The following is a 14,096-nucleotide window of genomic DNA, read 5'->3' as shown; positions in this document are numbered from 1 at the left end:
TCTTTGGAACAATTTTTAATGTATAAATGTTAATAGAACGCTGTCATGGACAGGAGGATGCCATACTAAATTTTGTAAAATGATGTTGTTTTGGTTTTGATACTCGAGTAACCCAAAAACAACATCATAAGTGGTGCTTATTGAAACTTGATCTAACAAAACAAGTGGCATGACATCATTTTGAGCTATTTGAATGCTAAAACCAAAACTACATCATTTTACATGTTTCAGTGTGGCATTTGATTGTCCATTTCAACGCTCCAATAACGTTTTTGAATTAAAAATCGTCTTAGGGACTAATGTGAGGCACGTTTATAAAATTTGAGGACTAAATAGAAATAATTAAAATTTTAGGGACTAAATTAAGACTTGTATACAAGTTCAGGGATCAAATTGAGTATTAACTCATTCCAATTCTCATTTTACCCCATTTACAAATCAAACCTACTTTGGTCCGATTTCAAAATCAATTCTCACCTAAATCTCACTTAAACGGTGTAATATCAAAAATACCCCTTTCCAAATTAGAGTGTTTGTTTCTTTTCATCACACTTCATCAATTCCATCCATGGAATTCGAGGTGGAGCTTGTTGCCGCCATCGACAATTGCTTCGTCTCCCTTCCCCTCCCTCTCATCCAAACTCTCCAATCCACGCGCTCCTCTCCTCTCCCTCACATACTCGCCCTCGAGCTTCGTTCTCCCACCCACCCTCCCAACCTATGGTTCGTCGCTTGGTCCGGCGCCACTTCTTCTCCCTCCGCCATCAAGGTAACTACTGCTGCCACCACCGTTCTCATTATCATGTTTTTTTCTGTTAAATTCGATTCGTGTTCTGAACAATTCGGTTGTATAGGTTTCGAAACAATTTGTGGAGTGCATTTCGTTGCCGAATCACGGTACTGTTCAGGTGAGAGCTGCTTTCAATGTGGCTCATGCTTCTCTTGTTACGATAGAGCCTCACACCGAGGATGATTGGGAGGTTTTGGAACTCAATTCCGAACAAGCTGAGGCTGCTATCCTCAACCAGGTTTTTGTGATTGTTGTTCATTCACTTCTCCAACAGGGCATAGTTCAAGACTTGGATTAATTGAAACATGTGAATATTAAGTATATATATAATATATAAAAAGAAAAAGAAGCAAAGATGGTTAAATAGGCAGCTAGAATTAGTATGATTTCACAGGATGGCATAAATCTTAAACTAAGTGAGAGAAATGGTGATTTTAAGTTCAAAATGGATCAATTGGTGAGGTTGTGTTAGACCAATTTTATTTATAAGTGATTTATATAATTATATTATTTAATTTAATTGATAAATAAAATTATACTTAATATTTATTGAAGGGTAAAAATATTTTAGAAAAATAATATAATTCATCAACAAGTCATTCTAAACAATGGAATTCAATTCTATCTCATTAAATGAGTTAGTTGTTTAAAACTATGAAATTGAATTCTATTTTTGTAGGAATTCATTTCTTGATGGAATTGAATTCTAATTCCATCATTTAAAGGTTTCAAACAGGATGTAAGAATATTAAATACCAACCAACGACATTGTTATTATTAATTTGCAGAAGAGTTTTTTTTATTATATTTTACGATTGAGAGTGAGCAGGTGCATAACTCTTAAGTTAATGGAGGAGTTACACCATTAATAGACAATTTATAAAACATAATTGGATAAGTAGTTTTACTGTTTTAGTTTATAAAGAGTAAAATAAGAAAACAGAATTAGATACCAAACCCTTCAATCTATTTTATATATTGTTATAGATATTGAACTTTCATTTCCGTTTCATCCAATAGGATTACACTTAAATTTAAACACTGGCGCTTATATAATTTACACTTAATTTGAATTCACCTGAGCTTTTTTTCTCTTTCTCTTTTTCTTTTTCTTTTTTGAATTTTTAGTTCCTTGATATGGCCACCAAATCTAGGTAATTAAGGATCTGACTCCTCTTTGTGACCATTTCTTTTATTACGTTGATTTGGTTTTGGATCTGTTATTATTTTTTTGACAACGCTATTTATCATCTAGATTATTTTTTTTATCAATAATAGACTAATTATTGTAATTTTTGTAGTGAGAGTACATAAAGAGTACATAATATATAAGATGTAATAATTTAACAAATATTTTTTAAGAAAATTTTTTATTCCAAAAAAATTTTTTATTGTAATTTTTTTAGTGAGAGTATATAAAGAGTACATAATATATAAAGTATAATAATTTGCTTGTTAAGTGAGGATTTTTCAACTAATTCTCGTCTCAGAATTCTTCAACTATTTCTCGATGATATTCTTGGTCTGGGAAACAAGACTACTGACAACGAAAACAAGAGGAAGTCTGCCAGCGAGAATAATTCTTCAGATAATAAAAAAAAAGCAAGGACCAAGGAGATAGATGAAGAGGAGCATAATGTAGATGAAGATGGAGATTTGGGATACAACCCTGACGTTGATGTTGAATACTTCATGATGAGCAATTTCCAGCTTTCTTCTGTTACTCAAAGTAAATTATTTTGTTGAATTGTTTATCTCGAAAACATTAAGATATTTTGACTAATACTTCATCTGCATGTCTCCTCTTGGGTCTAAAGATTACTGATGACTAGATCAGGGAAGCTACCGTGATTTTCTGGAGCAATTCGGTATCGTGTGGGGTCTTCTTTGCGTAGTACTTTTTCATGGATTCGAAGTGCTTAAATATTTAGGCTGCGTGTGTTTTTAAAGATAGAACAGAACATAACACTGATACAGAGATAATAGGACAGAGACACTCAAAATTATTCTTAATATTCAGTATTATGTTTGGATACATATTGATAAGACTAAAATATTATATGAAATGACTAAAATAGCCATGTGATTCTAAATTTTCTACATCAAGCATAAATTAATTTAATAGAGAATGAGAGTACGTAGGAGTACAGATAGAACTTGAAAAAATATTTGAAGAGGCAAAAAATTTTAATAAAAAAATATATAATAGTATTTATATTCAAATAAAATTTATAAATATAATTATTTTATTTTTAAATTTATTATTAATATTTAGGAATACATATGGTTACGATTAACAAAAAAAATAAATCTAAATTTGATTAATAAAAAATTTTGTTTAGGTTAATAAGTCAAATTAATTTTAAATAAAAAATCAGTTTAAAAAAGAATCCGTTTTTACATGAAAAAAAATAGTTTTTGCACATAAAAATCTATTTTTATTTAAAAAATTATTTTTTTATCTAAAAACTGATTTTTCTTTAAATTATATAAAATCAATTACAACTTATAAATATTTTTTAGTATTTAAAAAGATCAATTTTACTTTTGATAATATTTATCTCAAAAATTTTAAAACTAATTATTTTTATTACAAATCAAATAATATAATACAAGGTTAAAATGGTATTGAAGTAAAAACGATAAGGAGGAAAGAATTATCCACCCAATAAAAAATTCTACAAAAAGAGAGAGTACCTGAAAAAGAAAGAGATAGAGAAAGAACAGGAAGAAGAAAGTACCACTTTGAGAACAACGCTGTAGGGAAAATAAGAAGGGGTAATAGTAGAATAATAAAAAATATCTATGAACAAAAAGAAAAACAAAATTTATAAAAAAGTCCGTGTCCATTATTGTCCTTCGTAAAAGAGTGGACACAAATGTATAAAAAACTGTCTTGGAGACAATGTGTTCAGTGTCCATGTCTCTGCTTCCAAACACTTTTTAAACATGTATTGTCCATTTCTCTGTGTCCTGCGTCCGAAAACAAACGCTACCTTAGTGATCGATGAAGCTACTACTGTAGAGCAAGTTGCTGCTCCGGTGACTGAAGACAATTGAGGCAGATACTATCCAATATTTGTGTGCAGAGTATGTTCATGATAGTAATAAATGAAAATTAGGAGTTTACGCATATGTGAGATTGATGTTGTTTGGTGTTATGTAATAGTTTGTCATCATCATCTTGGTGATATGATCAGCTAAGTAGAAATTTCTGTACTGAACCTTTATCACTCTGTGTTACTCATGTAGGCTGTGCATTATAATAGAATGGCAGGATTAGCTTTCTCAGCAGAAAGAATAGAAATATTAGGTTTGCTTTCTTCCAAAATAAAAAGAATTACATAGCTTCACCGATGATTCGTATTTGTTGACAAACCAGTAAGTGGTTACACCAACTACAACTCAAGACTTTATGTGCTTCAATTGTTTAACCTTCTCAAAGTCTAGAGGCTGGAAATTTCTTTCAACCTCCCAAGCTAGTTGTGACATACAATTAAATGTTGACTTGGCACCCTTTTCATCCGTGACTTGTCGAATATGCCTTTTTGAGTCGATAACAAGCGCATATCAAACCCCAAGTCTAAGACCTTCAATGAGAAATCCAAGTCATTGCATAAGGTTTGAACTAATTTAGTTAAGCAATGTTCTATAGGAGCAAATTGCAGCACCAAAGTAAAACAAATATAGTTTAGGTGCAAAAGCGAATAATGTCTTCCATATTGTTGTGTTAATCTCACTGACTAACTTTTCTGCAAACTGTCGTAGAGGATCAGGTTGAGCGTTTTTGTAATCTAAAGAGCTGATCCATTCCCTATCCTAGAACACATTGATTTCAAATGTTAACTGTTGGAATTAACAAGAAAACATCACACCTCTTGAAAGTCTTCCAACCGAAGAACCCTATCTACAGCAACAATGAAACAAGGCGCTGCACAATGGCAGGGGATGTCAAACAATAAGAACTAAGATCTGATCAAAACACAAGCACAGTAGAACACTACATGTTCCTATAACCATGCCACCCAAATCATACCGAAATACAAAAGCTTCCTTCTAGTAGAGTATAATTTTCAGTACATACTACATATACTTTGATCTCATCTAGAGTATACTATGTTATAACAGAATAGAACTAGTAACTGAAAGTATAACCAACTTACAACCACATTAACTAACTAACTAACTAACTAACTGTCTATCTATCTATACTAGCAGAAGAATCGTGCAACGCACGGATAGAAAATTTCTATTCACGACATAAGTTCAACTTTTTTTTAATTCTCTCGTATTATTACTTTTTACATTAGTAGAAATATTTATGTTTTAAAATAGCATCAAACAAATACAACTGAACTAAAACAATAATAGTAGAACTTTCTAAATACATATTTTGTTTCCCTCTAATAAGGTGGTGATCATCATCAGCAGCACCCTAATCCAAACCCATTCATTGTCAGCAATGTTAGACTTGCATATCAATAAAGAACACTCAGTCAATAGATTCACGATGCTTCTTCTAAACAATAGCCAAATATAGAATTTAGGGCATATGGAACAAAACGAACCCCAAACACAAAAGACAATAGGAATTAGGGAAAAATAGGATCTATAGGGTATGGAAAAAAATATATTAAACAAAGAATTATGTTGAATAATCCACTTACCAAATTATATTTTTTGAAAAATTTCTTTATACACAACATTAGGTGTGGAGTTCCAAGATAGTTATCATCTTTGTTAGACAATAATATCTTCGATCATGATCTTGTTGTCACTCTAGATATCGCAACATATAACTGTCCATGAGAAAAAATTGCTCGTCGAAGATAAATACCAACCAAAGATAAAATTTGTCCTTGACTCTTATTAATAGTCATCGCAAACAAAGACTAATGGAAAACTGCTTGCACTGAAATTTAAAAGGAATACAGGATCACTAGGTACTAAATTCGTCCGAGGAATAAAAACTTTGTCATCAATCTTATTTCCAGACACAATTTCAGCACCAATAATATTATCTCCAAAATCTTAAACAATGAGTCGAGTTCTATTATACAATCCATTTGCCTGATTTATGTTCCTTAGCAAAATAATAGGAGCATTTTTTTTTTTCAATTTAAGAACATGATTTGGTATCCCTGAACATATAATCTGATTCAAAAACTCGATTGTCAACCAATCAGTTTTAATCCCATCTTGACAATCACTTCAATAGAATCAAAACTCAAATAAACCTTTTCTATATATATATATATATATATATATATATATATATATATATATATATATATATATATATATATACCTTCATTGTTGGATATTGACCCATGAAAAGTTAGTACATTCTCGAATAAAAAAGCCTCTTGATCTATAAAAAAAATACAAATAAATTTATTACTAAAACTCAAAAAAAAAAAAATAAACATGTATATATATAAGATAAAAAACGAATAAGAATAAAAAAAATGTGAGATGCTTCAGCTCATGTAAAAGAGTAAGAATCAAAAGAATTTGAGATGCTTCAACTAATGTAAAGATAAATAATATATCATTAATCAAATAAATAATAATCACCAAGAGAATCAATTAACTGTTTTTTGTGACAAATGTCTCGCCTCTTTTCCACTTCATTGCAAATATTTTATTCTCTATAACAAGGGTAGATAACTCACTTATAATATTGTTAGCTAAAGAGTATAAATAAAAGAATAAGAAGTAAATAGAATAAACACACTCAAAGAAAAAATTACATTTAGCAGCTTTGGTTTCATATGAAAAAGTAAAAAAAATGAAAAACACAAAACGTGAGAAGTGTGATGTGTTTTGAAATCACAATATAACTTTTAGAAAAATGGTTAGACCTCCTCCATCTGAATGTGGTGTAAAACTAATAACCTACTCTAACTTAGCATATAGAAAGGTAATCATAATAGTAGCTTTTCTTATCCAACCGAAGAACGTAATGACCGTTTTTCAAATTGATTTTTTTTTCAACCTAGTCTTGATGACCCAGCTATCTATTTAGAGTTTAAACTAGTTATTACGTTATGTTCTCTCAATAACTTTGATAACAAAGTCATTCTATGTCTTCTTTAAAAATCGTTTAAAACAACTCAAAATGAGATCATTTAAATATCCTTCTCAATCTCTATAATTAATTCTTATATTTCTTGTGAGAAAACATTCAACACATGCCATATAAATTCTCATCAATTATCATTTGCAACTGAATTCTCAACTTTCTCTTGAATAAAATTCGCAACATAGTATATATATAACTTTTCAAATATAAATTGTTTGCCAAATAAAATCTAACATATAACACTAAAGAGTTATTGCATTTTATTGGTCTATATAGAGCTAAACTACAAAGATAAAGGGCTACATAATTAAATTTGAGACAACCAAAAGACTTCACATTATATACCAAAGAAGAGTGGACACCATTTGCATTACCTATATCTAATGTCCTATAAATCTTAATCAGTAGCTCTAGTTAAATGACATGCAAAACCATGTCATTTGGCCCCCTCACCAAATGCAAATTCATCCTCAAAAATATCAGCATCATCAAATTTGAGTTTCAAGGATCTTGTCAACCTCTTTAAGGGAGGCTTTTCCTTTTTGTAATCCTGAGCACAACTTTGTATAAAGCCAACAACATATTCCTAATTTCAATAAATCCATTAAAATTTAAACCAAATTAGACAAATTAATACAAATAGATCTAAAAAAAACTAAACAATAAAAGTTAGCATATTGTATAAGCAAATAAACACATCATCATCTTCTCACTTTCATCAACTTGATCACACACACAATATAATAACTTCAGTTAACACAAGATAAACACAACATCACCTTCTCTCATGGCATTAGCAGATTTTTCTTTAAGAGAATAAATCTACCAAATTGAAAAACATTACCAGGATATCCCAAAAGTACATTCTTATGTAATTCGAATCAGTCCTATTCGAATGAGACAAACCAACACTAATTCAAATTAGTCCTAATCGAATTAGCAGTGATGCTTGTAATTCAAATTTGTCCAATTCGAATTATGCTTGCATGTAATCTTAGGGAAGTTCGAAATAGGGTGATTCAAATTATGCATGCTAGGACGTCCCTAGTAATTCAAATCGGTCCATTTTCAATTAATTTTGGACCATAGTAGATCGAATTAATTTATATCTATTTATATATGATTCAAGCGTATATAAAGAGTACATTTAATAATATCCATAATGAATTCAATAAAGAGTACATTCAATAATAAATAAAAAATAATAATTATAAATATTTTTTATAAATTCTTAAAAATCTAACATTTTCTAAAAATATTTATTAAGATTTAGAATTTAGTCTTTAATATTTAAAATTAGTGAAATATTTGCCAAAAACATTATATTTGTTGGTCAGTTAGCATTATTGAATTTATTAACCATGATAATATGCAGATCATTAATTGGTTTTTATTTAAAAATATTTTTATTCTATTTAGTATTTAGTTTTGGTAAAATATTAATTAATTTTTAATTTTGTTATTATAAATTCTTATATCTAAGAATACAGTTTAAGATTGTTATTAATAAAAATTTTAAATTTTTTATTTTAATAAATGCTCAACAAATTATTAAAATAAAAAATTTAAAATTTAAAATTATAATTTTGGTAAAGATATAAAATTTTACATTTTTAATGATTTGTAGAAAATATTTTTAATTATTATTTTTAATAATTTATAGAAAATATTTATAATTATTATTTTTAGAAAATGTTTGATTTTTAATAATTTATAAAAACTATTTATAATTATTATTATTATTTATTATTGAATGTACTATTTATTATATTCATTATGGGTATTATTAAATGTACTCTTCATTATACTCTTTATACACTTTTGGACCATATATAAATAGATGTAACAATGATTTAAACATATGTATCTTAAGATACTAGTGTTTACTTAACTAGATTATACCCAGATGGTTATTACTAGGGGTGTTCGCGGTGCGGTTTAGTTCGGTTTTTGAGAGAAAAGTCATCCGATCTGATCGTCTAATTAAACTGCGGTTCGGTTTGGTTCGATTTTTTTATCAAAGTCATCCGAACCAAACCAAACCGATTAAAATCGGTTTAGTTTGGTTCGGTTTGTTCGGTTTTCCAATTAATTACTGAAAAAAAAGTCTAAAAATTTCAAGAACTACTAGAGCCAAGACTGAAATATAAAAAAAATAGTGAAGTACTGAAGTATAAGCAACTAACAAACATTAGAACGTACACTTCCATTCAAACATTCCTAATTTCATGTACTGACTGGAATTGGACAAAATGCAGAAATTCCTACTGCAAATTGTACAACTTTTCACTTTCACCATTAACAACAAAATGTTGTGAAGGCTGTGACATTCATGACAAATCAATGGAATTTCTTCAGTAAAAATCAAGTTCAATTAATCATGAAAATGAGCAAGAGCTGAGGGCTGAGAGTGGAGCAAAATACATTTTAGGAACGGAAAGATAAGAGCCAGAACTATTCCTCTAAACAGTTTATAAAAAGAGTAGTATAATAATACAGAATCAATATATATAACATCTTAACAATACAAAAAGAAAAGATGTTAATCCATTAATGACAGCATAAAAATAATAACAAACAACCAACTAAAAGGTTAGAACCAAGTATATTGGTACTGGTACGTGTTTAGCCAATAACCAGCAGAAGCAGAAGCAAAAATATCAATAGGTTGAACATAAAAAATCAAGGAAAAAAAAAGATTAACAACATGATAAAGATTGAAACTATAATGAAATAAAATATCACAGAATCTGCTGTTTGGTAAGTTTTTCACAGCATTGGACCCAAATCCTCGATCCAAGCCAATAAATCTATCTCGTGCCCTGCATCAATGAAAAAGACTTCCAAAAATCAATGACAAATACATTGAACAAATACACTAAACAAATAATTAAAAAATCAGAAGCATAAATTCAAACAAATACATTCAGCAAATATATTCAACAATGAACAATAATCAGCAACAAATATATTCAACAAATACATTCAACAAATATATTCAACAAATACCTGACTTGGAGGCTCCTTATTTGACTCGGTGGACTCTGACCTTCGACGGTGCTGGGAGGGAGGGGGTTCGGCGATGCTGGGAGGGGCTGGGTTCGGCGCTGCTGAGAGGGGTTGGGAGGGCTAGGTTCAGCGCTGCTGGGAGGGACTGAGTTTGGCGCTGCTGGGAGGGGCTAGGAGGGCTGGGTTCGACGCTGTGCTGGGAGGGGCTGGGTTCGGCGCTGATGGGAAGGGTTGGGAGGGGTGAGATCGGCGTTGTGCTGGGAGGGGCTGGAAGGGGTGGGTTCGGCGCTGTGCTGGGAGGGGGAGTTTGAACGCGCTAGGTTAGAGTTAGGGAAATCTGATTTGGGGGTGGGGGCATGGGGTAATAATGGGGTTGGGCTAATGGGGTAATGGGGTAATGGGATAATGGGTTTTTTCAGGTGACCGGTTCGGTTCGGTTTTTATTGTTAGAACCGAAAACCGAATCGAACCGCAATAAAAACAGCAAAATATATTTTTTTCGGTTATCAGTTTATTCGGTTTTCGGTTTTTTTGGTTCGGTTGGTCGGTTTAGATCGGTCCGGATCGGTTTTGAACACCCCTAGTTATTACTAAAGAAAACATTACAATATGTGGTAATACGCATTTTGTGGTGGTTTAAACAAAACCGCCGCAAAATATAAAACAGTAAGTCACCCGGCGCACATATAGCGGCGGTTTTCGAAAGGACGCCGCGAAATGCAAATTTGATGGAAATATAGCGGCGGTTTAAAAAAACCGTCGCTAAATGTCGGCCTGATTGCAGTCCCAACCTCTAACCGCCGCTATATGCGCCGCAGTTTGTCTTTTCGCGGCGGTTTCACACTACCGCCGCAAAATAACCGTCGCTATCTTAAGGAATTGTTGTAGTGATACTATATAGGTTAGAGAATCATTTAATGCCATTCATCTTTTAAAAACCTACTTAATATTCAAAAATTAATTACTTGAACATATAATTTATTTTTTTCACATCCAAAACCTCATTCAAATAATTAGTATATTAAGTGAGCAATCGTTTCTATAATCCTAAGCTAGCAGCAATAGATATAAGTAATAAAAAGAATTGGAAGAGAAGACGAAGAGAGAGAACATGAAGCTAACAAAAATAACATGAGGTTAGTGTAAGAGAAAAAACAAGAATCAAAATAAAAAAGCCTATGCATAGATCTAGGGGGTGGCAGACTTAGGTAATGAGCACATCTTTTTGTTTAAATATCATGATTTTAGTAGGTTTTCTCTATAATTATATTTTCAATGAAAAATATATCATATTCCAATGAAGATAAAAGAAAATGGGGAGGGAATATCTAGCAGTATACAATTGAGAAACTTGAATTTTTGAAATAATTAAATTTTTTAATTTGGGAGAAAAAAGAAAAGAAACAACTAATAGATATTTGAAATCGAACATTCAAAATACACAGTATAAACCCTAGATTTGTCTATACCTACTAACATCTAATATCTAATCCAAAATCTTCATAGCCGCCACTATCAAATCGAAGAATAAGAAGGACAGACTTGAAATCCTATATCCTAATCTAATAATAGAAGAGAAATATAGCAAAGAGGTGTAAAAAATAATACGTAAATCAAGATAACTCCCTCTAAATTCTAGCCTAATGCATAGATAAAGAGAGAGAAGAGAGAAAAGAGAAAAAGAACAAAAACAACATGAGGTCAATATAAAGATAAAAGTAAGAAATAAAATTAAAAAATCTGTGCATAAATTTAAGGGATGGCAGACTTAGGTAATCAGTACACCTTTAATTAAGAATTAGTGAATGAGAATTCACTAGCTAATATAAATGTGCTTTTAGCTAGAAAAGGTTAAATCCTTGTGTTGATGATAAAATAATATTGAAATAACAAATAAAACGAGTTCTACCATTTATTTTTTTATTTAATTTTTAATTACTTAAATAATTAGTCTAAGCAATTTTAGTTTTAATCTAAGCTAACACGTCAATAAATTACCATTTACAATATGGCCACACAAAAATTATATATATATATATATATTATAATTAGCTACTAAATTAATTATCATGTATTTTTGTATAAATATATAAATTGTTTAACTTATTTTTAATATATATTTTATATTTAAATATATATTTTATATAAATAATTTAGTTTAGTAATTTTTTTTGTGTATACCTAAAATGATTATACCGAATTTAAGTTTTAATATACTTATTATATATTTATTAAAATTAAAATATAAATTATTTAAAAAAATTTTAACTAAAGATAAAGAAATTCGAATCTACGATTTTTTAAATAAATATCAAGAGATTATATGCCATTTGAGCTATAACTTGTTATCAAATATGTAAATTTTTTTACCAATTATAGTCTTAGCATTTTTGATATAGAAAATAAATTGTATTTATTTTGTAAGTAATAAGTACACTAGCTCATTAGTCCAGTTTGAATACCACCTTGTTTACGATAAGGAAAAGTATAGGTAACCAACAAGATTTTTGAACAATGTGTAAACAATGTGAATTAATAGGGTTAAAAGAGTAAATTTAATTAGTAGCATTAAATTAGGGTGTAGTATATTTTCATTTGATTGGTGATTGTTTATGTTATTCAAAATTTTCATTGTTTATTTAGCACTCTCCTATAAGATAATGGTTAGTAACAAACTCTTAAATAGAAGTTGAATCTACGACAAACTTTGACCTATTGTACCAAAATGTTGTGGACAACAAAAAAATTTTACATGTCTCTCTATAAATGAATTTTCCATTTTGATTTCTCAGTTGTCACAAACAAAATGATAGCATTAGAAAGAAAAAAAAAAAACAGACAAGTGGTGCAGATATTTTGAATCCTGTTTGTTATATCTTATCCAAATTGCAAGTTGAAGTTCTAAACATGCATATGCTAATTTGAAGAACAACGTTCATCACATCACTACTTTATTGTATGCATGATGAAGATGCTTTGCTTATCGAATATTATTCCCATAAACAAAACAATTCTTGCTTCTTCACCCAATAACGATGTTCCTATTCCTCCTCCTTCTTCTTCGTCCAAGAGAAGAAAAGTTGGGCCTCGAAGACCACCAAAACCCACTGTAATCCAAATTGAACGCATTGTTGGTGCTGGAAGCTTTAGAGATGGCGAACAAGCGGGGCATGCTCTTCTTCTTCTTCCTTCAATTTGGTGAAGACTCACATGCAGTGTCTTCGTGTGAATTTGATAGTCGAAAACTGTTACATGATAATTTAGTCAAATATTACTAAATTATCTAATAGTTTTTAAATATCATCTTCCCACGAAGATAACTGCAAGTGCGTTTCCGCCTTCTTCTTAACTCATTCATTCTTAATTTTGGTTTATAATGAATGAACAGAGATTCGGACGTGAGGAAGTCAGTGTTCGACTTGTTCTTGGGCCAAGCATTTGAAGGGCCAGTGGAGAAGAAAATCAGAACAACTGGCGAGTGGCTTCTTACTAATGCTGAGCCTCGATTTCAAAAATCGGGTATTCCATTTTCACTTTCTCATTTTTTTTATAATATTAATTTTACAAAAATACTATTTGCACGTGTAAAAATCAATTACCAAATCAACTGTTATGTACTTGTCAATTAATACAACAAAATTATCCAAAAAGTTGGACAAAACTACTCAGTCTACTATTGATTTTGGATACTTTGTCGAATTTATTAGAGATATAATCATTCATATGTTTTCTCCTCTGAGTTTAAGGTTTTGAAAAGAGTAATATCATGTCATGTTATCAATTATTAGTGACTTTTAAAAGAAAGAATTTTAGTGAAAAAAAAAAAAAAGAAAAGAAATAATGTTAATGTGGACCAATGCTTATGACATGTTTTCTTCAAACATTTAAATTGCTGCAGGCAAAGGAATTCTCAAGTTTATTTTCCAATTGATGCTACCAATTTGGATTATGTCACTACTAGTTGCTAGTGGAGTTATCAAGTTACCATTCAGTAGTCCTTTTCTTGATGACCTACTCTTGTGAGCCTAGTACACTTGTTCTTTACAGATTCAATGAAGGTCAATTTCCAAGTTCAGATAACACTGTGTTCTGAGATATAAATGCATGTATATAGAAGAAGTATACAAATATCTTGTCATAGCATGCCTCTCAAATAAAATAAGTTTTTTATAATATCCAAATGTAATAATTCCAAATATAATATTTCTAAGA

General features: G+C 30.2%; 2 protein-coding genes and 1 long non-coding RNA gene across 4 annotated transcripts in view; all 3 read left to right on the top strand.

The window, feature by feature from the left end:
- Positions 1-14,096, top strand: part of LOC148582048 (uncharacterized) — a 115,216-nt gene that overhangs the window by 48,027 nt on the left and 53,093 nt on the right. The window lies entirely within an intron of this gene.
- Positions 511-2,725, top strand: LOC110267895 (peroxisomal ATPase PEX1-like). 2 transcript variants are annotated; one of them, XM_088499673.1, is made up of 3 exons: positions 511-769; positions 855-1,028; positions 2,281-2,725. In XM_088499673.1, the coding sequence occupies exons 1-3, from the start codon at positions 569-571 to the stop codon at positions 2,302-2,304; spliced, it is 399 nt and encodes a 132-aa protein (XP_088355799.1). In that variant the 5' UTR covers positions 511-568; the 3' UTR covers positions 2,305-2,725. The 2 variants fall into 2 exon arrangements, with proteins under 2 accessions (XP_088355799.1, XP_088355781.1); XM_088499655.1 differs by lacking the exon at positions 2,281-2,725 and having other exon boundaries at positions 855-1,239.
- Positions 12,679-14,057, top strand: CRR3 (chlororespiratory reduction 3). The gene is made up of 3 exons (XM_016325267.3): positions 12,679-13,052; positions 13,273-13,403; positions 13,783-14,057. Exons 1-3 carry the CDS (start codon positions 12,847-12,849, stop codon positions 13,905-13,907), a joined length of 462 nt encoding a protein of 153 aa, XP_016180753.1. The 5' UTR covers positions 12,679-12,846; the 3' UTR covers positions 13,908-14,057.

The sequence above is a fragment of the Arachis ipaensis genome, chromosome B10 (assembly GCF_059453495.1).
Source record: "Arachis ipaensis isolate K30076 ecotype BB chromosome B10, ASM5945349v1, whole genome shotgun sequence".
In the NCBI taxonomy this organism is placed as follows: domain Eukaryota; kingdom Viridiplantae; phylum Streptophyta; class Magnoliopsida; order Fabales; family Fabaceae; genus Arachis; species Arachis ipaensis.
Note: the sequence above shows the minus strand (reverse complement) of the source record. Positions and strands in the feature narration are given on the sequence as shown.

Excerpts from the sequence above, each read along its gene's own strand:
- LOC110267895 (XM_088499655.1), top strand. The coding sequence starts at position 569 with ATGGAATTCGAGGTGGAGCTTGTTGCCGCCATCGACAATTGCTTCGTC. Across the intron at positions 770-854 it reads CTTCTCCCTCCGCCATCAAG|GTTTCGAAACAATTTGTGGA; the intron begins GTAACTACTGCT and ends TCGGTTGTATAG.
- CRR3 (XM_016325267.3), top strand. The coding sequence starts at position 12,847 with ATGATGAAGATGCTTTGCTTATCGAATATTATTCCCATAAACAAAACA. Across the intron at positions 13,053-13,272 it reads AGAGATGGCGAACAAGCGGG|AGATTCGGACGTGAGGAAGT; the intron begins GCATGCTCTTCT and ends ATGAATGAACAG. Across the intron at positions 13,404-13,782 it reads GCCTCGATTTCAAAAATCGG|GCAAAGGAATTCTCAAGTTT; the intron begins GTATTCCATTTT and ends AAATTGCTGCAG.